Source organism: Leptonychotes weddellii, chromosome 10, assembly GCF_054177405.1.
Source record: "Leptonychotes weddellii isolate Sample4059 chromosome 10, ASM5417740v2, whole genome shotgun sequence".
Lineage (NCBI taxonomy): Eukaryota > Metazoa > Chordata > Mammalia > Carnivora > Phocidae > Leptonychotes > Leptonychotes weddellii.
The window spans coordinates 670,201-689,571 of record NC_138378.1 but is presented as its reverse complement, the minus strand read 5'-3'; the positions used below and the strand labels follow the sequence as shown (position 1 = coordinate 689,571).

Below are 19,371 nucleotides of genomic sequence, written 5' to 3'. Positions count from 1 at the left end.
GGGGCAGTGGCCTGGCACACATGGGAGTCGAGCTTCCCTCGAGCCCACGCCTGCCCACTGTGTCCATCTGCACCATGTCCTGTCCCTCTGCCGACCACAGCCCCGCTGACCGTGTTCCAGGCATCGTACACACCCTCGGGTGGCCCCACGACACCTTCGGACCCTCAGAGACGCCTGCAACATGCCCCCACGTGGTAGGAACCCCAGTGGAGAGTGAGGTCACCACAAGCAGGGACAGCGCGTTTGTGGGGGTAACAAACATCCTCGAAATCTCACCAGCCACTTGGGAATGCTGATGTCACTCCAAAATCATCTTCCATCCCCATGATCTTGTCCAGGGCAGGAGTGGGGGAGAGCAAGGGGGCAGGACGGGGCCGGCAGCGTGTGAGCAGCTGACCACTGGCACCCCTCAGTCAGCACCCCAGGAGGGACAGCTCTGCCCCCCAGGAGTCTGCAGTGGCCCTCCGCCCCAGCCCCCACCCTCTGTTCCACAGGCATCCCCCTGTGTCCATCCCACAGCCCTGGAGGCCAGTCGGGAAGCCCCCTGCCCTCATCCCTTCCCCTCGCCTCCCAGGCTGCCCAGATCCAGCCCAACCACCTGCAGCCTTCCCCACCTTCCCTACAGAACGGCCCCAGTCCCCAGGCCGGGCCATCGTGGCCCATGGGCCCAGGAGACAGCAGGATGCAACTCTGCGCCTCGCCTACCTGGACGGCGGCAAGGAGCACGCAGACCTTCTCAGACACCAGGGTACCCACTGCGGGGACTCCAGAGGGCAGCGCAGCCGGGGGCAGGTTCCACTGTGACTCTGGCCACTTTCCCAGGTGGGCTCTGGGGCCACATACTGTCCCCTACTTACCTCTAGCCGGGGTGCCCCAAGCTCTCTCACTGTGGTTTCCTCCCCTGGGCAACGTGGTGATGGTAATGCCAAGTCACGGGGGTGTGTGCGTGGCCTAATACACAGGGTGTGTGGCCATGTGGGAAGGAAGCAGCGGGGACCATGGGGTCACACTCTGCCCCACGCTTCCCCACGCTGCTCATCCTGTGGTCTGGCAGCCGTGTCCATCTGGGGCTGGGGAGATTGCTGGGCATAGGCTGCTGGATGGCCCCGCACAGAACCCTGGTGTAGCTGGGCACGTGTTAGGAAGACTACATTTTCTCATCTTTCATACAGATTGTGACTGGGTTTTAGCCGATGGAAGGAGAAAGAAGCCTTGCGTGCACGTGCACGTGCATGTGCGTGTGTGTGTGACTTCAGAGACTGGTCTCTAAAGAGACAGGGTGCCCTTCCCACACCCCCCACCCCATTTTGCTAGCTGGAATGAAGATGTAATGGCTGGACTCTAGCAGCCACTTTGGTCCATGAGGTGAACCTGAGGAGAAAGTCATGTAGAACAGAAAAAAATCGGGAGGGTCCTGGGTCCCTAGCCCCGTAGGTCCACCGGCCACACTAGTCCAGATAGCTTCCCTCTGGCCGTGTAGGTCATCAGAGACAAATATGAGTCTATTCTGTTGAACCCATGGTTATTTAGGGCTTCTCTGTTAATCACAGCCAAGCCTAAACCTAATCCTAGGTGACAATTCTAGAGAAACGGAGACAAATTTCTCGGCACAGAGAAATAAGGCAACCACTCCAGGACCACGGAATGCAAGCAGAGGACGAGCTTCTCTTGTGGCCGTGGAGGGGGAGAGGCGGGTTGCTGCCTCCCTGTACGGCCTCCTCCACACAGTGCAGAGGGCAGTGCCAGGCCCCCCTCGAGCACCCCGGGGCTGGGCTTACTCACCAGCACCCCCAGAGCTGCAGAGAAATCTGGGCAGGGTGGATTGTGCTGGCCCAGGCGCCCCAGGGCCATGCAGCTCAGGCTTCGGGCTTCCCGGGATGGCTCCGGGGCCCATGGCCTCTTGGTACCAGCAGGGGACATGGCAGGAGCCAGGTCAGTGCTGAGGGGCACAGAGATGACCTCAGCAGCCAACCCCAGGCCTGCAGATAGGAGCCCGACTGTACCTGGAGCCTGGGGCAGTTCTCCCCAAAACCCAGGCAGCCCAGCCCAGAACTTTCTGGAAGTCTTGCAGCACGAAGGCCTCTGGTTGGTGGCCAGGCCTGCCAGAGGGCCAAGGGGACTGCGAGCCTTGAGCCCCTCTGAGGTCAGCAAGTCTGGGCACCCACCCAGGACAGGGCGCTGCGTCTCAGGCCCCTGCTTACTGCTCTTCCTGCTCAGCTGACCCCCAGGGAGGGTCCAGCAGGGTAGAAAATTCCAGAGGGCAGGGGGCAGCATGGCTGGAAACGTTCACAGCATCTCAGACCTGACTGCAGCCGGGCCCTCACCCAGGCCACTGCAGGGCAGGAGATAGGACGGCCATGTCCACCCCAACCTCCAGCACCTCAGCCAGCTGGGCCTGTGCAGCGGTCGGGGCGGGAGGAGGTGTGGTGGGCAGACAGCGCCAAGGACAGCAGAGCCCCAAGCCGAGCGCCAGCAGCACGGTCTGCGTCTGCACGGGACCCACGTGCATGGGGCTCACGCCCAGGACCTGGGCCTGCACGCCGGACCAGAGGGCTCGCCAGCCTGGCCAGTGGCTCTCTTCCCCAGATGCCAGCTACTCCTGAGAGCAGAGGGAAGGGCCCTGGCAGGAGCCCCAGCAGACTCAGGCCAGGGCACAGGGTGAGCGAGCACAAGTTTCTACTGTTGCAGCCACCAGTGTGTGGTCCTTCGTCTGGCAGCAAAGGACACCGACAGAGCCCCAGGTCTTGACCCTGGACAGCGCACGTCCCTGCCCTGGGAGCGCGCCCCCCGAGACAGAGCCCCAGGCCCCAGGGACGGCGTGCAAGACAAAAGAGGCCACACACCGTGCAGGTTGAATCACTGTGTTTTACTAAGTGCACAGGTCCACTGGGCTCCCAAACAGGTCCCCGTGGCAGTAGAAATTTCCGGAACTTTTCACATGCGTCCCTGCTGCCAGATTCCACCCCTGAAGTCGCTGGGCAAACCCGGGCTGGGCCCTGTTCTTGGGGACAAGTGTGAACCGGACAGTGAGTTGAGCAAGTGAGCGTCTCGGCTGGTCCGTACAAAACTAGAGTTCATTCCCTGGGCGTCTATCCCTAGAAAATGGACAATGCGCGAGTCGAGGGTCAAGTGTGCGGTGGTAACACATTCACGAAAACAGAAAGGCCCGGCGGCTACGGTGCAGGATGCATACACGTGGTTGGAAGTGTACATCAGTACGGAAGGCATCATGAAGAATTCTTTGGAGCATGAACAAAGTGCAGACGACCAAGGCAACAGCGCAGATGGGGGCCGCGGGGCGGCGAACGGCAAGGGTGGGCGCAGGACGGGGTGAGAAGGGTCCCGGTGGACGCACCGCCTGGAGCCCCGCCTGGAGCCCCGGCGGGCGCGAGGCCGGGTCCAGGTCCGCTGCCCGCTCTGCATCCGTCCGTGGCGCTGGTCCCATGGACCAGGAGGAGGCAGGGTCCGGTGTGGGGCCGGGAGACGCCAGGGGCCTGGGGCGATTTCGGTGAATTTCCGTCAACGTGCATTAAGGCAAGACGTTATGAAGCCCGGCCAGAGTTGGGCGTGTGGTGTGGGGGGCCCGGGGTTGAGGCCACCCCCTCAGGGCCCCCTCCCCCTGCACCCGACCTGGGCGATCCCCAGGGTCTCCCTGGCGTCCTCCACCAGCCAGGGACATGCACGCATCTGTCCAAGAGCCCACCCAGCTCCTCCAATCCCCCGGATGCCTCTGAGCGGTTGACGGAGGGTCTCACCTGCCAGGGAGCGTGTCTTCCTCACTCTCTCTACCCTGTTTGCTAAAGCCACTCTCCCTCCAATGTCTCCTCCTGGGGTCTGCTGTCAGCCCCCACCCCACCCCCAAGATGGCATATCCAGAGAACCGTGGCCCCCACTCGCACACGCTCCAGGGGCTACCCAGTGTCCTGGCCTGGACAGCTGGCTTTCCTGGGTCTCTTGGATAGAAGAAAGGAGCAAGCCCCCGGTCCCAACCACACTGCCTCCTTCAGGAAGCCTTCCCTGGTTGTCCCTCCTACTTAGTGCTTGGCAGGGGCCCAGCGGAGCCTGCCCCTGGGGGCAGGAACACAGGAGGGCAGCTGGCCTGGGACAGCACACAGCCTGCCCTGGGTGCTAGAAGCAGGCAGCCCATCACTTCTGGGCCCCACCCGGCCCTCCTGCCCCTCACCCAGCATCAGTCCATCCAAGCAGGTGGCCTGAAGATCTGCTCCGGGGTCACGGAAGGCAGCTGAGGACCACTCAGGACAGCGTCGGTCAGGGAAGGGCATGTCTGATTCTGAGCCAGTGAGCACTGGGTGGCACCAGGGGCACGGAGCCCCACCGGCTGCTAGGGACTCAGCCACCCTGCTGGGTTGCCCCCAAACCCTCCATGGGCTGTCAGACCGTCCCTCTGCACACCGTGTTTATTTCAAGGGCTCGTGACATCAGAGGGTGGGACGCCGTGTCGTCACTCTGGTCTTGCAGTGTGACATCAGGGACAAGCGCCCGCCGCTCTGTACATTATTTACAATTTGGGGAATACAAAATAGATACAAACATCAGCATTTCTACAAAGGCCTCCCAGGGGCCGTCCACACCTCTGAGCTTCAAGAAGCATCTAGAAACGTCTCAGGGCCAATTCCATCCACAAACAGCATAGGCGGGGGGCACCTGCTGTACGGAGTGCCCCCCGAATGTGGGGGCCGGCAGAAGAGAGGATGCCGCCCCCTTCTCTCCTGCGTTAATGTGTTGAATCCGTGACCACCGGGGGACTCCAGCCTAGTACGAGGGGAGAAGGTCAGTTAAACTAAACCACCGTGTTAAAGACGCCGACCCTGCCTGGCTGGCACGTGCGGTCTGGGCTGGGGAACTAGGGCTGGCCGTGGGGCACGTCCCGACACCTCTGCTAGGCTTCTACAGAGCAGCCCCTGCAGTGTGGGGTCCCGGAGCCTCCAAACAGGGGCTTGAGGCCAGTGCCTGCAGAGGAGGGGACGACTGGCCTCCCATAGGGAGGGGAAGGGGGGGCAGGCCAGGGGGAGCCTCTGCCATGTGGCCAGGGCCCCTCCGTCCTCCAGGGAACCTAGTGAGGCCACGGCCCATGAGTTTACGTGGACGAGGGGGAGATGTGGGGCCACAACATGCCAGGGAAGGAGGAGACAACACCCACGTGGCCAAGGAGGCAGAGGGAGCCAGCCAGGGCCCCAGGGTCACAACTGGACACCCAGACCTCCCTGGCCCAAGCTATGTCGTGGCATCCAGCTGACCAGAGGCTCTGGACAGCTGCTGGGCCAGCAGAACCCCAGCCAAGGGCCACCTGTCACTCAAAGTTGCTCATTCCTTGGAGCTTAAAGTGGGCAGACCCAGACAGAGATCAGACGGAGGGCCACCGCCATCAGGAACGCCATGTGCGCACATGAGGGCAAGTGTGTGCGTGCGCACATGTGTGTGCACATGTGTGAGCTGAGTGTGAGCACAGGAGTGTGGGCTTGTGAGGGGCGCAGACTCCAGCCCAACCCTTGTCTTAGGAAACCTTTGCTGCACCTGCCAAGGGGTGACAACTGCCCTGAGCCACACTCGCGTCACACACACGCCCCATACCCGTTCCGTGGAAGTACCAGCCTCCTTCTGCTGTTCTTCTCCGAAGGGGGGGCCCCAGGGCAGGGACGCACACTGCTCAGACCTGGGTCTGCGCGTCCCAAGAAGGCGTCCCGACAACACCATCTCCCCAAACTGTGCCCCTAGACCAGCCTCCCTTCCAAGGGGTCAGAGACTCCACGCAGGAGACCTCACACCCTCCCGTGGATGCAGGACCTGCCGGCGGGCTAGCCCGTCCCCCCGGCTGCAGCCTGGGAGACCCCCCACCGCCCATCCGAGGCCAGCTCCTCAGCCTCCGGGGCGCACGGCACAGGGAGTGTGTGGGACAGCAGTCTTTCTGTGGGGATGAAGGGCCCCTCTTCCCAGGGCCTGAAGCCCCCGACAGGGGAGGGGTCCCTGTTGCTGGCACCACGGCTCTAACTCTCCCAGGGCCTCGAGAAAGGCTGGCTAGAGCTGGGGACGGATGTGGTCGTGTCACCCCATGGCTCATGCCCTGCCCGGGGGCCTACAGCCCGAGTCCCCCATGGTGGGAGGGTGAAGGGGGCTGAGCCCAGAGGGAGGCAGTGATGGGAGGACCACGACACACAGGCCACACCAGGTACCCACATTATCCGCACAGGCAGGGACTTTTCTCATCACTGTGAGGCCCAAAGCCAGAGAAACACTGCCCTCAGGAACAAGGTTCATCAGTGCGAGGGAAAGCCAGTGTGGCCTCCCTTCCAGGCCACGGGGCCACTTACTTCCACGCCTGCCTCTCCCGGAGGCTGGGAAGGGGGACATCCTCATGCTGGAGCCCTGACATGAGCAGCGGTTCCCAACTCTGAGCCTATGGCTTCCCACTCTGGGCAAGGACAGGCCGGCCCAACCTCTGGCTGCCCATCAGGCAAGGAGGTGCCCACGGCAGGACCCGGGGTGTTCTGGCAAGGGGAGGGGGCAGGGCCTACAGCCGTGGCCCCTGCCTGGCCAACAGACATCACTCCCCAAAGCTCTCTAAGCACCAGGACCCCATGCCCAGAGCCCAGGACCCTCAGATACAGCTCTCCACACCCTTCCCAGAGGACAGGACCGACTCTCTCACTGACCACTTCTGGTCCAAGTCACAACAAGGCTGTCCCAGAAGCTAGTTTTCTGGGGAAGTCGTTCCGTAGCGGGCCTCGCTGCACCCAGCCCTAGTGCACCAGAGGTCACTGCCTCAGAGAGAGTGTCAGGCACCCAGATTTATGGTTCCCAATGCCAGATGCCCCCCCCACCGACTGCTGAGGGCCCAGAAAGGAGATCCCAAAGCTGGTGTCCCTGGGGTTGAGGTGCCTACCACAGGAGAGATGGGGGCCCTGCTCCCTGAGGCCCAGAGTGGAGATGGGCATCCCTGACTCCCAAGAAGTCACAGCCAAGGGACAGGTCAGTGGAGAGCAGGGGGGCAGATGGTCAGCCCTAGTGGGGACAATTAGGCTTCCTACAGGATAGAGCTGCTTCAGCTCCACGGAGGGAGGGAATCTCACCAACCCCTGAGGGGCTTTGAAGGCTTTTCCCAGGAGTTAGAGCATCATCACCCAGCCCTGGGTCCTGCCGAGGCACCAGTGAGGGACCACCACAACCCGCCTGGCCCTGGGACCCGGAAACAGGATCCCAGCCCAGGGGATGCCCCCAGCACGCTCCCTGCACACGGGTCTCCATTTCAGTGCTGGCCGTGGCCTGGCGGCCGGAGCCCAGCCAGAGCAGAAGAGAGAGAACACAGGGATGCCCATCCCCAGATCTCCTGTGGCTGGGGGAGCCTCCAAGGACCCTCCTCCAGAAGACTGTGGAGCAGCCCCTCCCCTCAGGAGCCAACGCTGGGAGGTCCTGAGGCCCCACCGTTTCCTCTCCAAGCCAGCATCCTGGACTTGGGATTGGCTCAGAACCCGGGGTCGGGGGGAGATGGCGCTGACCAGCAGCTCTCTGGAAGTCACCCATCACGCCTGCCTGCCCTGCGTGGACTAGCGGGGGCAGGGACGGAGGGACAAGGACAAGCCACGCCCCAGGGGCCAGCGTACCCCCTGCCGCCATAGCCACAGGCCCAGGCTCCCTCCCCACCAGGCCTCGAGGCCACCCATTCTGCCCCCTAGCTGCCACCCTCACCCGGGCCCTGCTCCTCGGCCCCACGCCTCCCCCCTACCAGCATGGGTCTGTCCTCAGCCATCAGCCCCGCTCACACCCGGGCCAACGGTCTCAGAGTGGGCACAGCCGGCCTGGCTGCCCCTTGTTAAAAAAGAACTTTTGTCGGCCTGCAGTGCGTGAGACCAAGGAGCCCCCCGCCTGCCTGTCGCCTCGCACAAACCCCCCACCCATGTCGCTCTAAGGAAAGGGCCCCAGAGAGTCCCATCTGCAAACCTGGAAGGCCAAGAGTCAGGGAGAGGCCGGCGGGCAGCCTCATTTCCGGGGCCCGGCCCAGCCCACATCGCCGAAAGGGCCCTCCCCAGTGGCGGAGCGCGGCGGGGGCCCGCACGGGGTGCAGAGGTCCGAGTCTGTGTCCGACTCGCCCTCCGCGATGTAGGGTCTGACTTTGGCGCAGGGCGCCACGGCCGCGTAGCAGCTGTTGAGCGCGTCCAGGTTCTCCTTGGACTGGGAGATGCTGAAGCCGCTGAAGGAGCGCTCCAGCTCCTCGTGGTCCACGGACGGGATGGAGATGGACGTGTCGCTGTCCCGCAGGGCGCCCTCGTGCCTCAGGAACTCCGTGCTGGCCCTGTTGCCCCCACTGTAGGCAGACAGCGACCGCTCGTGGGCAGGCGGGGGCGGGATCCTCACCAGAGAGCCATGGTCCCCCACAGGGGAGGTGCCGTGGCCCTGGCGTGTGTGACATTGCTGTTGCCACGAGGTGGAGGGTGGGCACTGGGCTGGGGGCCCGGCCGGAGGCGCCGAAAAGTTCTTCTGGCCCCCGGAACTGGCAGAGCGGATGAGCTTGATGATGCAGCCATTCCTGTCCCCGTGCTCCCGGCTGTCCTCGGGGCTGTGGTAGGGCGGCGCTGGTTCTGGCTCCTTGGCCCCAAAGTAGGCCTCCGTCTCCGTCGGGGGGATGCCCATGCGCTGCATATAGATGTTCACCAGGAAATCCAGCTTCTTCTCCATGGACAAGACCTGCAAGGGGAGCTACTGGACCAGGCCTGGCGCTCTCCAGAGGTGGGGACCCCGGGCTGCTCCCGGGAGGTGGGGGGACCCTGGACTGTTCCCTGGAGGTACAAGGACTCCAGGTTGCCCCCCACAGAGGTACGGAAGCAGTGGGAAGCAAACGCAGCAGGAGCTCAGCCTCTGGCCCCACCCATCAGTGTGTGTGGCCCCTTCGGATAAACCCCACAGCTCCTTTCGTTGCCTCCCAGAAGCAGACCCCGAGTGCAAGGTCTTATGCATGGCCCCTGAGGACCAGCTCCCAGGAGAGGGCAGGGGCCCACCCTGGAGCTCCAGGACCTGCCTGCAGAGTACGTCTCAGCCCCTCCTACCTGCTTCTCCACCTTCCCCAGCCGGCCCATCATGCTGGGGTCCTCAGGCAGCTCTGCCTCAGCCGGGCCCTTGGTGCGGTCCTTGTCGGTGATCGCCGGGCCCCGCCCCACGATCTGGTCCACTCTGCCGGGAAGAGACCCCACCCCCCAGCATGAGCTCGGGTGGGCACGGTGGGGCCCGTGGCCCTCTCCTCCTGGGCCAGGCCACGGCCCCCCAGATCCAGGCTCCAGGCTGAGCCCAGAGCCGACCGGGGGGGCAGCAGGGTGCCAGGACAGGTGGACGTGGGGCAACTGGTCTCACCCTGCTCTCTGAACCTGAGGGGCTCCCATTCCGTTCCAGTGGGCTGGCACATTAGCAAGGAGTAAAGTGGAGGGATTGGGACCACGTGCCCCTCAGCTCCCCTCCCCCATGCCCTGCCCCCACCTCTGAGCTTTACTCCTACACAATGTGCCACGTGGTCCTCAGCCCAACGGGGGTCTGGGGAGGGCAGAGTGCCACGTGTGTGGCAGGAACAGAAGCAGATGACCAGAGCCACACCTCCATGCACACCAGATGGGGGAGGGGCACGGACCAACACAGGAAACCGCCAACGCACCATGGAGGGGGCAGACAGAGCCACTGCCAACCAGGGGGAGTCTGTGTGTGCTTGCTGCACGTGTGCGCGTGAGCTGTGTGTGCTTGCTATGTGTGCACGTGAGCTGTGTGCTTGCTGTGCATGTGTGCATGAGCGTGTGTGTGCACGTGAGCTGTGTGTGCTTGCTGTGTGCACGTGAGCTGTGTGCTTGCTGTGCATGTGCGCATGAGCGTGTGTGTTTGTTGCGCGTGTGCATGTGAGCTGTGTGCTTGCTGCATGTGTGCACGTGAACTGTGTGCTTGCTGCACGTGTGCGTGAGCTGTGTGTGCTTGTTGCACGTGAGCTGCGCTTGCTCCACGTGTGCACATGAGCTGTGTGTGCTTGCTATGTGTGCACGTGAGCTGTGTGCTTGCTGTGCATGTGTGCATGAGCGTGTGTGTGCACATGAGCTGTGTGTGCTTGCTGTGTGCGCATGTGAGCTGTGTGCTTGCTGCGCGTGTGAGCTGTGTGTGCTTGCTGTGCGTGTGTACGTGAGCTGTGTGCTTGCTGCGCATGAGCCATGTGTGCTTGCGTGCTTGTGCATGTGTACGTGTGAGCTGTGTGCTTGCTGTGCATGTGCGCATGAGCATGTATGTGCTTCCTGCGTGTGTGCACGTGAGCTGTGTGCTTGCTGTGCGTGTGTGCATGAGCTGTGTGTGCTTGCTGCGCGTGAGCTGTGCTTGCTGCACGTGTGCACGTGAGCTGTGTGCTTGCTGTGTGTGAGCTGTGCTTGCTGCATGTGTGCACGTGAGCTGTGTGTGCTTGCTGTGTGTGCACGTGAGCTGTGTGTGCTTGCTGTGTGTGCACGTGAGCTGTGTGCTTGCTGCGCGTGTGAGCTGTGTGTGCTTGCGTGCGTGTGCATGTGTGCACATGAGCTGTGTGCTTGCTGTGCATGTGCGTGTGAGCGCATGTGTGCACGTGAGCTGTGCGTGCTTACTGTGCATGTGCACGAGTGTGCCTGAGCTGTGTGCTTGCTGCACATGTGCACGAGCCGTGTGCTTGCTACACATGTGCACGTGAGCTGTGTGTGCTTGCTGTGTGTGCACGTGAGCTGTGTGCTTGCTGTGCATGTGCGCGTGAGCGTGTGTGTGCTTGCTGCGTGTGTGCACATGAGCTGTGTGCTTGCTGCGCGTGTGCACGTGAGCGTGTGTGTGCTTGCTGTGTGTGCATGTGAGCTGTGTGTGCTTGCTGCGCGTGAGCTGTGTGCTTGTGTGCATGTGCATGTGTGCGCGTGAGCTGTGTGCTTGCTGTGCATGTGTGTGAACGCATGTGTGCATGTGAGCTATGCGTGCTTGCTGTGCATATGCACGTGAGTATGCCTGAGCTGTGTGCTTGCTGCACATGTGCACGAGCCGTGTGCTTGCTGCTCGCATGTGCTGTGTGCTTGCTGTGCGTGTGTGCATGTGAGCTGTGTGTGCTTGCTGCGTGTGTGCACGTGTGTGCATGTGAGCTGTGTGTGCTTGTTGCACTGTGCACGTGTGTGCGCGTGAGCTGTGTGCTTGCTGTGCGTGTGCATGAGCACGTGTGTACATGAGCTGTGTGTTTGCTGCACATGTGTACGAGCTATGTGTGCTTGCTGCACGTGTACATGAGCTGTGTGCTTGCTGCACGTGTGCGTGAGCTGTGTGCTTGCTGCACGTGTACATGAGCTGTGTGTGCTTGCTGCACGTGTGCACGTGTGTGTGTGCGTGTGAGCTATGTGCTTGCTGCACGTGTGCGCATGTGTACATGAGCTGTGTGTTTGCTGCACATGTGCATGAGCTGTGTGCTTGCTGTGTATGTGCACATGAGCACGTGTGTACATGAGCTGTGTGTGTTTGCTGTGCATGTGTACAAGTTATGTGTGCTTGCTGCGCGTGTACATGAGTTATGTGTGCTTGCTGCACGTGTGCATGTGCATGCGTGTGTACATGAGCTGTGTGTGCTTGCTGCATGTGTACATGAGCTGTGTGCTTGCTCGCGTGAGCACGTGTGCACACGGGTGCTGTGTGAACGCAGGTGCAGGATGCGGAACGCTGCTGAGCTCGTCTCAAAGAGGCCGTGGGTAAGAGGCAAAGGAGGTTTCTATGTGGGAGGGGGACCGCAGCTGTGTCCTGCGCAGCAGGAAGGGCCACCGCTGCGGTGTGGGCTCCTAACGCTCCGCGCCAGAGACCCACACGTTACGTGGGAGCTCAGAAACAAAGACCCTGGCTGTCCACAAGCCGCTGGGTCAGCCACTCCGCGCCTGCTGGGCGCACAGCACTCCCCCCCAGCTGAGGCCAGGTAGCCCCCGCCTGTCTCTGGCCAGGAGCCTCAAGCACAAGGCCCTCCTCAAGTTTCGGAGTGCAGGAGGGCACGGCTCCCACACGCTGGCAGGCGCCCTGTGAGCTGGCCGGGGCCAGGTCTCGGCGTCCTTCCTTACCCACAGGCCGCCCTGTTTGCCTCTGGTGGGGAGTGGGGCTTGGGGTGGCTTTTTCTTTCTGTTGCATGAAGCAGAAGAGGGGTTGGGACTTGCATCAGCCATGGTGCAGCCTCATGCTCTACAGAGCTGCATGCTTGCCTCATGCACCAAGGACAGGAGCGATGGGGGACAGCGGGGGGACCCTCGGGCTCCAAGCAGACACCAGTGGAGAATGGAGAGGGAGAAGGGTTCTCTGGTGTTTCCAAGTGTCCACACAGTCCAGGCATAAGTGCTCAGCGCCTTCACCCCTGCCACATGACGGGCCACCTGCCTGGCTGGTCCCCCTCGGAGCCTGGAGCTGCCACGGGCAGGGGGTTGGGAAAGGGCCCTCCAAGGGGCCTGGGCCATCCCTCCCCAAGGCCTCAGGCGGAGGAGTCAGGTTTAACCCCCATGTGCCCACACTGTCCTTCCGGCCCCTTCTGTGTGACTGTGTTCTCTGGCTACGGCGGTCCAGAGGCCTGGGAGGCCCTGAGGGCTGCAGGACCTTCCCAGCTCATGGCTCTGAGGACCCAACTGCCACCCCCTGCAGCAGAGCCCAGAAGGATGGGCTTGAATCTCAAGGCTGGAGAACACGAACCAGCAAACACTGTCTGAGGCTGCCCTGGGTCAGGGCTGCTCCCCCAGGGACTCCTTTCTCATGGAAGAGCCATCGGGTTGAGATGTCCAGTGTGCTGACTCTCAGCCTCACGTGCAGAAATCCTGGCACACAGGGAGGATGGGTCAAACACACCAGTCCCTCCACCAGCCAGCTTGGGCCCAGTTGCCAGCATCCGTGCTGGCCTCTGGGATGCTCTTGGGCCCCTCTGCCCTCGCCCTCCTCCCTGCCCTAGGGGCTCTGCTCTCCCCCAGCTGACCAGACCTGTCCAAGGGGCACAGGTCACAAAAGTCATCTGAATCTCCCCAGGAAGGCAGGAAGGCCCTGAAGCTTGAATTCGTCACTACAGAAGCTACTTCTCCTAACTCACCACCTAACCGTGCTCTCGCCTTTCTCTCTGCCGGTCAGCCGGGACCAGCTCCAGTGATGCTAATTCTGATGGCCGGAAATAAAGCTCCAAAATTCTCGGGCATTCCCTGGGAGCCTCGCCCATTGCTGGGCGCCTGGCAGGGACTTTCCTATTTATTCTTCATGACAGTTCAAAGGCAAGAGAAGCAACAGGACCTGCTCAGATCCATGGAGCCGCCCAGGTCAGCCCCACTGAGGGGAGGGCGTCGGGGGAGAGCCCCGGAGGGGCTGGGGAGGGAAGGACTCCGCCAGCCATGGAGCCCCGCGGCTCTGAACACATCTGATCCTCACGGTGGCGCCCCTCTGCTTCTGCCCAGGAAGCACCCCCCGGGCAGACGTCACTCAGGATGTCCACGGAAAGGAGCCCCCCATGGCAAGCTTCCCCAGACCCTGCAAAGAGGAGCAGCTCAAGGCCACCCTGACACTGCCTACCCAGGGCACACGGGGCACAGCCTTCCCCCCGCTGCTGCTCTGTGGGGAGATGCAGGGCAGGTGTTGCCGTCATGTGGCCTGGGGCGAAGGGGGCTGGCCATTCCACAGAGACAAGGCAGGAGAGGGTTGGCATCCTGACCTAGGTGAATACTGGGGTGACTCTCTCGGAGGGGCCGTGGGTCCTTTGGTGGGGTACTTCTTGTGCCGGGGAGTTGAAGGGGGTGGGGGGCCCACAATCATATCTATCCTGGCGAGTGAACAAGAAAAGAGACACCAGCAAATGCATCGTGAAGAGCACGGAAGGGGAGTCGGCTGAGGGACGCTGCCCGCGGAGCGCAGTGGCCGCCACGCCCGCCTGGCTGGGGCGGCGCCCCATCTGTCCCGTGTGCGGGCGAGCGCGGGACCGGGGAGCTGCCGCCTCACGGCCGGGCCCAGGGCTGCCCGGGCGAGCAGGTGTGTGCACGGGAGCCGCTGCGAAGGACAGCCGTGAGGCTCTGCCAGGGAGGGGCAGAGCACCCCGGCTCCTTGGGGTGGCCCATTTCTGTTGTTTTTGCAGACAGAAAGGGGGGAGAGGGAACGTTTAGGACAGAAGAGCCTGGTGAACAAAATCTGCCTCTGTGAGAGAGATGTGGGAGCAGGCCCAGCAGCCGAGACACCGCACTGCTCTCTCACACACACATCTGGGCGTGTGCACGCTCACACGTGAGCACACTCACACACATTTGCTTGTATGTGCACAGTGGCACACATATCCACTCACACACTCGCACAGATCGCACGCATCTGCTCACACGCACGGCGCAGGTCCAGCCGATGCTCTGGGGAGGACAGTGAGCGATTGGCTTCCTAGCCTCAGCCCGCGTGGAGGAAGGGGTCACCGCCCCCAGCTCCCCGCCCCAGGGAGCAGCTTCGGGCCCAGAGGGACCCCTCCTGGGCGTCCCACTGCAGGACCGGGGAAGCACCCCAAGGCAGGCGCACATGGACTTCCCCAGAATGAGGACTACACTACCCAGGAGCTGGGCTGACCCCTAGGATTGTCCCCTGACCGTCCAGACCTTCTCCCAGCCAGGGCCCAGGCTTCTGGGGCAGACACCCTACAGCGGCCCAGTTTGAGGGACCCTGGGCAGGGGAGGGAGCGTTGACTGGCAGAACCATGGGACCCACTTCAGGAGAGACCCATAACAACAGCCCTGTGGGCTCCTCACAGACCCCACAAACACACGTGCACGCACATACTTTTTTGGATGTGGCAGAGGGTACACGCTTCTGAGCACGTGTGTGTTTGCGGTACAAGTGTGTCATGGAGGCAGAGGATGCTTGTATGTGGGCATGAGGCTGGGTGTAGCTGTGTGTGCATGTGTGTCCATGTGTCCGTGTGTCTGTGCCTGCGTGTGCAGCTAAGTCCCGGGGTGAACAAGCCCGTCCCCACACACACACGGCTGCACACAAGCAGAGCGGGTGTGCCCGGCCACCATCGGGCCTCAGACGTGCGTCCCAGCCCCACCTCCTGCTGGGGGAGTAGGGAGCCCCCCGTGAGGCAGGGACGTGGACAAGCCTCTCTGCTCCCGTGTAGCGTCACTGCTTCCTGATGGGGGCCACGAACCCGCAGCCTCATCTCCTGAGAACAACCCATCCCCAACACACACGCACACAAGTGTGCACGGCTCACACATGCATACGTGGCACAGCACACAGAGGCACATGCACACACCACACACATGCATAACACGTGTGTGCACCCGGCACACACACACACATGTGTGCACACACATGCACCCATGCGTGTAACCACAGATGCCCGAACACGTGCACACACGTGTGCATTCACACAGTACACGTGTGCCCGTGCATGCATGTGAACGCACACACACATACACGCTTGCCCACTGTAGCGGGGGCAGGGGGGTGAGAAAGGAGAGACAACAGAAATATTCAAACAAACAGACCACATGAGGACACAGCAGGACGCCCACGTAGGGCTGGTGTGGGGCCCGAGAGGAACAGCCCAGAGGTGGCAGCAGCCAGGGCCAACCACTGTGTCCCCACAGCCTTGTCCACCATCCCCCCTCTGGGGGGGCAGCATGTGGACCCCCACGCTGCACCCCACCCCTGTGCTGGCCCCTGAGAGACACCACCACACTGGGGCCACACTGGCCCAGAAGGACCCCGCCTCCATGCCCTGGGGCTGGGCAGGCGGGGGGGCGGGGGGGGCTCTTGCCTGGACTGCAGGTTTTTGATGCGGGACAGCATGTCCAGGTGGCCAGCCGAGTATTGCTCAATCACATCCATCACGTCGTATGGCCGCAGGCTCTCTTTGAACTTGCGCTTGGACACCAGGAATCGCATCACGCTGGGGGAGCACAACTGTGAGCCCTGGGCTGGCCCCTGCCCTGGGCCCCCCCAGCATCTCCCAGAGCATCCACTGGAGGACTCGTCACAGCAATCTGGCCCAGCCACCCACCTGCCACATACACAGGCCACTCCTGGGCCTGGGGTGCAGACAGACCCTCGTCCACCCGGGACCCCTGCGGGGGCGGCTCCTGGCCGCCCCCTCAGAGCATCGGTGCTCCACACCCAGGAGGGGCAGAGGACAGCCATGACGGGAGGGGGCCCAGGCACCATCACCAGCCCCCAAAGGACCCGCACCCCAGGAACAGCGGACAGCACCCTCCTGGACTCTGTGGGGAGGCCCCTTGCCCTGGACACTGAGTGCCTCACCACACGGCCCGGATGCTGACTTTGAGGCCCGGGGTCAGATCTTCGGTCACAAACTCGCAGTTACAACTCTTGTTGTCTTCCGCGATGTCCTCCCCAGGGAGACTTGCTTCTAGGTGGAAGGAGACATGGCCCGTCAGGGGCGGAGACACGGCCGGGGACCGAGGGGGCCACAGCACATGCTCGTCGGGGACAGCGTCAGGGAAGCCTTCCGGCGCTCTGGAAACCTGCCCTCTGTCCCGCTGAGGCCGCGAGGAAAGGCCCACGCGATGGCTGAAAAGTGGACGAAGGGCAGACCCAGTGTGCTACGGCCATAGGAGAAACAGAACATCAGCCCGCCATAAACAGGCATGAAGCCTGATTGGCGACCCAGTGTGGAATCATCTGGAAACAGGCACACACGGCGTGTGGTTCCACGTGTGTGAAATATCCAGCACAGACTGGTGGTGGCCGGGGGCTGGGAAGGACCACTAACAGGCACGGGTCTCCTCCGGGGCATGGAATGCTCTGGAACGAGACAGGGGGTCTCTGCTCAACACTGTGAATGTGCTCACTGCACGGAGTTGTTCGCCTGAAAGTGGCTGGTTTTATGTCACGTGACTTCACCTCAAAAAGAAAAGGAAAAGGGGGAGCCGCTGCTCAAGGGGGCTGCAGGGCTCCCGGTGGTGCCCGAGGGGCAGCTGGACCGCGGGAGGGCAGCGGCCTGACCCACCTTCTGAGTTCTGTCGGGACGCGGCACCCTTAATCCGGAAGGCCTGCCGCGCCCGGCTGCGGTCCCCGAAGCTCCAGCTCTTCGGCACCTTGCTCGGACTGTCCTCCAGACTCTGGTCGGCACTGGGTGACCGCCGGACGGTCTGGGCCTGCGGGGACCCCTTCCCCTTGGCAGCCACGCCTCGGGGGCTGGAGAAGACACGGTCTTTCAAACTGACCTTCTGACTGCTCCCACGAGGACCGACAGGAGGGTGGACACACACAGAAAGACAGCAAGAGAAATCACTCTGCAAAGAACGCTCACACCCCACCGTCCGCTCACAGCTGACGCCTACACGTGGGGGTGGGGGCAGGGAGACAAGGAGCGCAGGCGGGTGGGCGCTCCGAGGGCCACTCAGGGGCTCAGCCTGGCTGGGGAGGTGGTCAGTGGACACTTAAATCACTCTCGGTGCTACGGAAAGGTGTCAGCGTCCTCTCCACACAGTCCTGTCAGGCCTCCCTCTCCAAGGTGACGTGAGGGCCCCCAAACGCCCTGCAGGTCCCCCTGCCCGTCCCACCACACCGCACACCTGCCCCCGCGGCAGCCCCCTCCCCCTGCTGCCTGCCCCAGGGGCTGGAGGGGTGAGGTCTGCAGCTGACCACTGGCCTCTGCCGAGCCCCGGGAGCCCCCTGGAGGAAGGGTTGGGTCGGGAGCAAGAGCAGGAGCGTCACGGAGGGGGTGAGGGCCCCCTGTGGGCTCTGTCCAGTTCCACCACACCCAGGGCCAGCACAGCCTCCACACCCACACACAGGATGTGACCGGGTGTGGGACTGAAGGCCCATGCTGCCAGAGGGACGGAGTGGACGCACCTCCCCTGCCGGCCGCCTCGCTGGAATAGGCCTTGCTGGCCCGAGGCCACTGGGAGGGGGCAGCCCTGCCGGCCACGGCCCTGCAGGCGTCCTCGGGCCCCCGCCCCCGGCCCCGTGTCTCTTGGAAGCTGTGAAGATGGGTCTGGAACCCTCTGGGCAGCAACCGGGAGGCACGAGTGGGTCGTGATGGTCCGGGTGCAGCTCAGGCCCGGGGACCCAGCAGCCACTCGCTTCCTCCCCCGGACAGTGTCCACTGTCTCAGAGCAAGGCTCTTGTGACCTGCACACCTGCTCACACCCAGCCACAGGCAGGAGCCACAGAACTTCCTGGAACAGCCTCCGAGACAGGCCTCGTGCTGCCCCGGGCTGTGCGACAAGCCTGCCCGGAGGCCCAGCGGGGTCTCTGCTGTCACTGGGAGGCCGCCATCACCTGCTGACCCCTCAGACGTCGCCAGACCCCCGTGTGGCTCCCCTGGGTCACCACCTCCATCGACCCCAACCAGGACCCACAGCCGAGACAGGTCCCTCGGACGGCGCAGACATGACTGGCCACGGAGAAGAAGTGGCCAGGGGCCTGGTCTATCCCGCCTGGACACTGCAGTCCCAGCCAGCGCCCTGTCCCTCCCCCCGGGCAGCGGAGATGGTCCCTCTGCTAGATCGAAGGTCTCGTGGGACAGGGAAAAAGGGAAGAAAGGAGCCCCCAAGAGCCGGAAGTTGGCCTCAAGTGAGGATCCCACTCGGGAGTGGGGCAGACGTCTGCTTGCTCGGGACACTGGCCCCAGGCCCGTAACAGCACAAGGCCAAGAATGGGCAGATGGGAGCTGAGGGACGCCCAAATCCAGGTGTGCCGCGGGGCCCTCGGCACAGATGACCTTCTCCTTCCCAATGGAGACCAACACCTGGTCCAGGGAGACCACGGAAGCCATGGCCCCCCCAAGCCCCCAGGCGCTGGACCCCACGCAGCTGCCTCGAGGACGGAGCCACAGGAAGGCCTTGCTGTCCCAGCCCCTGGAAGGCCCAGACCGGGCAGGGGCGCTGTGCCGGAGGAGGTCACCGTGTGGATGCCTGAGCTAGCTCAGCTCAGCCTGCAGACGCCCGGCCCCCGGCCACCCAGACCAGCCCCATGGCCAGGTGCCCACGCAGCTCCTGCTCCCACAGGTGTCCGGGGAGGGCTGCCCTAACCTCATAGGCCAAGGACAGAAGCAAACAAACACAAAGGATGGGGCTCTGGCCACCTGCTGCAGGGGAAAGAGCCCTCGACGAGACCAGCATGTGTGTGAAAGGGGCACTTTCCTGCCATCTGCACTTTGGCGTTCACACGGGACCGGGGAGCAAGTTCAGGAGGGCCTGGGGGAGAAAGCCAAGCCCCAGCCTTCTCTCCCCCACCTGCCACCCTACAGCGAAACTCTAAACACCCGGGGCCGGCTGTACAGGGACGGGGCAAGTGGGAGGCCCCGCCTGCCATCGACCACACCTGGGTCTGCACAGCCGGGGCCCGGCTCAGCGGTGAGGGACCCAGCGTCCTCTGGGAGAACGGCCCTGCCCACAC

At 63.2% G+C, this 19,371-nt stretch overlaps 1 protein-coding gene across 15 annotated transcripts in view; it reads right to left on the bottom strand.

The window, feature by feature from the left end:
• Positions 1-2,845: 2,845 nt before the first annotated feature.
• Positions 2,846-19,371, bottom strand: part of KCNQ2 (potassium voltage-gated channel subfamily Q member 2) — a 54,128-nt gene continuing 37,602 nt past the window's right edge. For 3 of the 15 annotated variants that reach the window (XM_081832430.1, XM_081832416.1, XM_081832419.1), the window contains 6 exons: positions 16,976-17,199; positions 16,267-16,372; positions 15,767-15,898; positions 13,688-13,795; positions 9,060-9,183; positions 2,846-8,700 (listed from right to left, as the gene is read on the bottom strand). In XM_081832430.1, coding sequence (XP_081688556.1) covers positions 7,996-8,700; positions 9,060-9,183; positions 13,688-13,795; positions 15,767-15,898; positions 16,267-16,372; positions 16,976-17,199 — 1,399 coding nt within the window. In that variant the 3' untranslated portion in view covers positions 2,846-7,995. Of the gene's footprint in view, positions 8,701-9,059; positions 9,184-13,687; positions 13,796-15,766; positions 15,899-16,266; positions 16,376-16,975; positions 17,200-19,371 lie in introns of all 15 variants that reach the window. The other 12 variants (XM_081832415.1, XM_081832418.1, XM_081832417.1 and 9 more) reach the window with 7 other exon arrangements.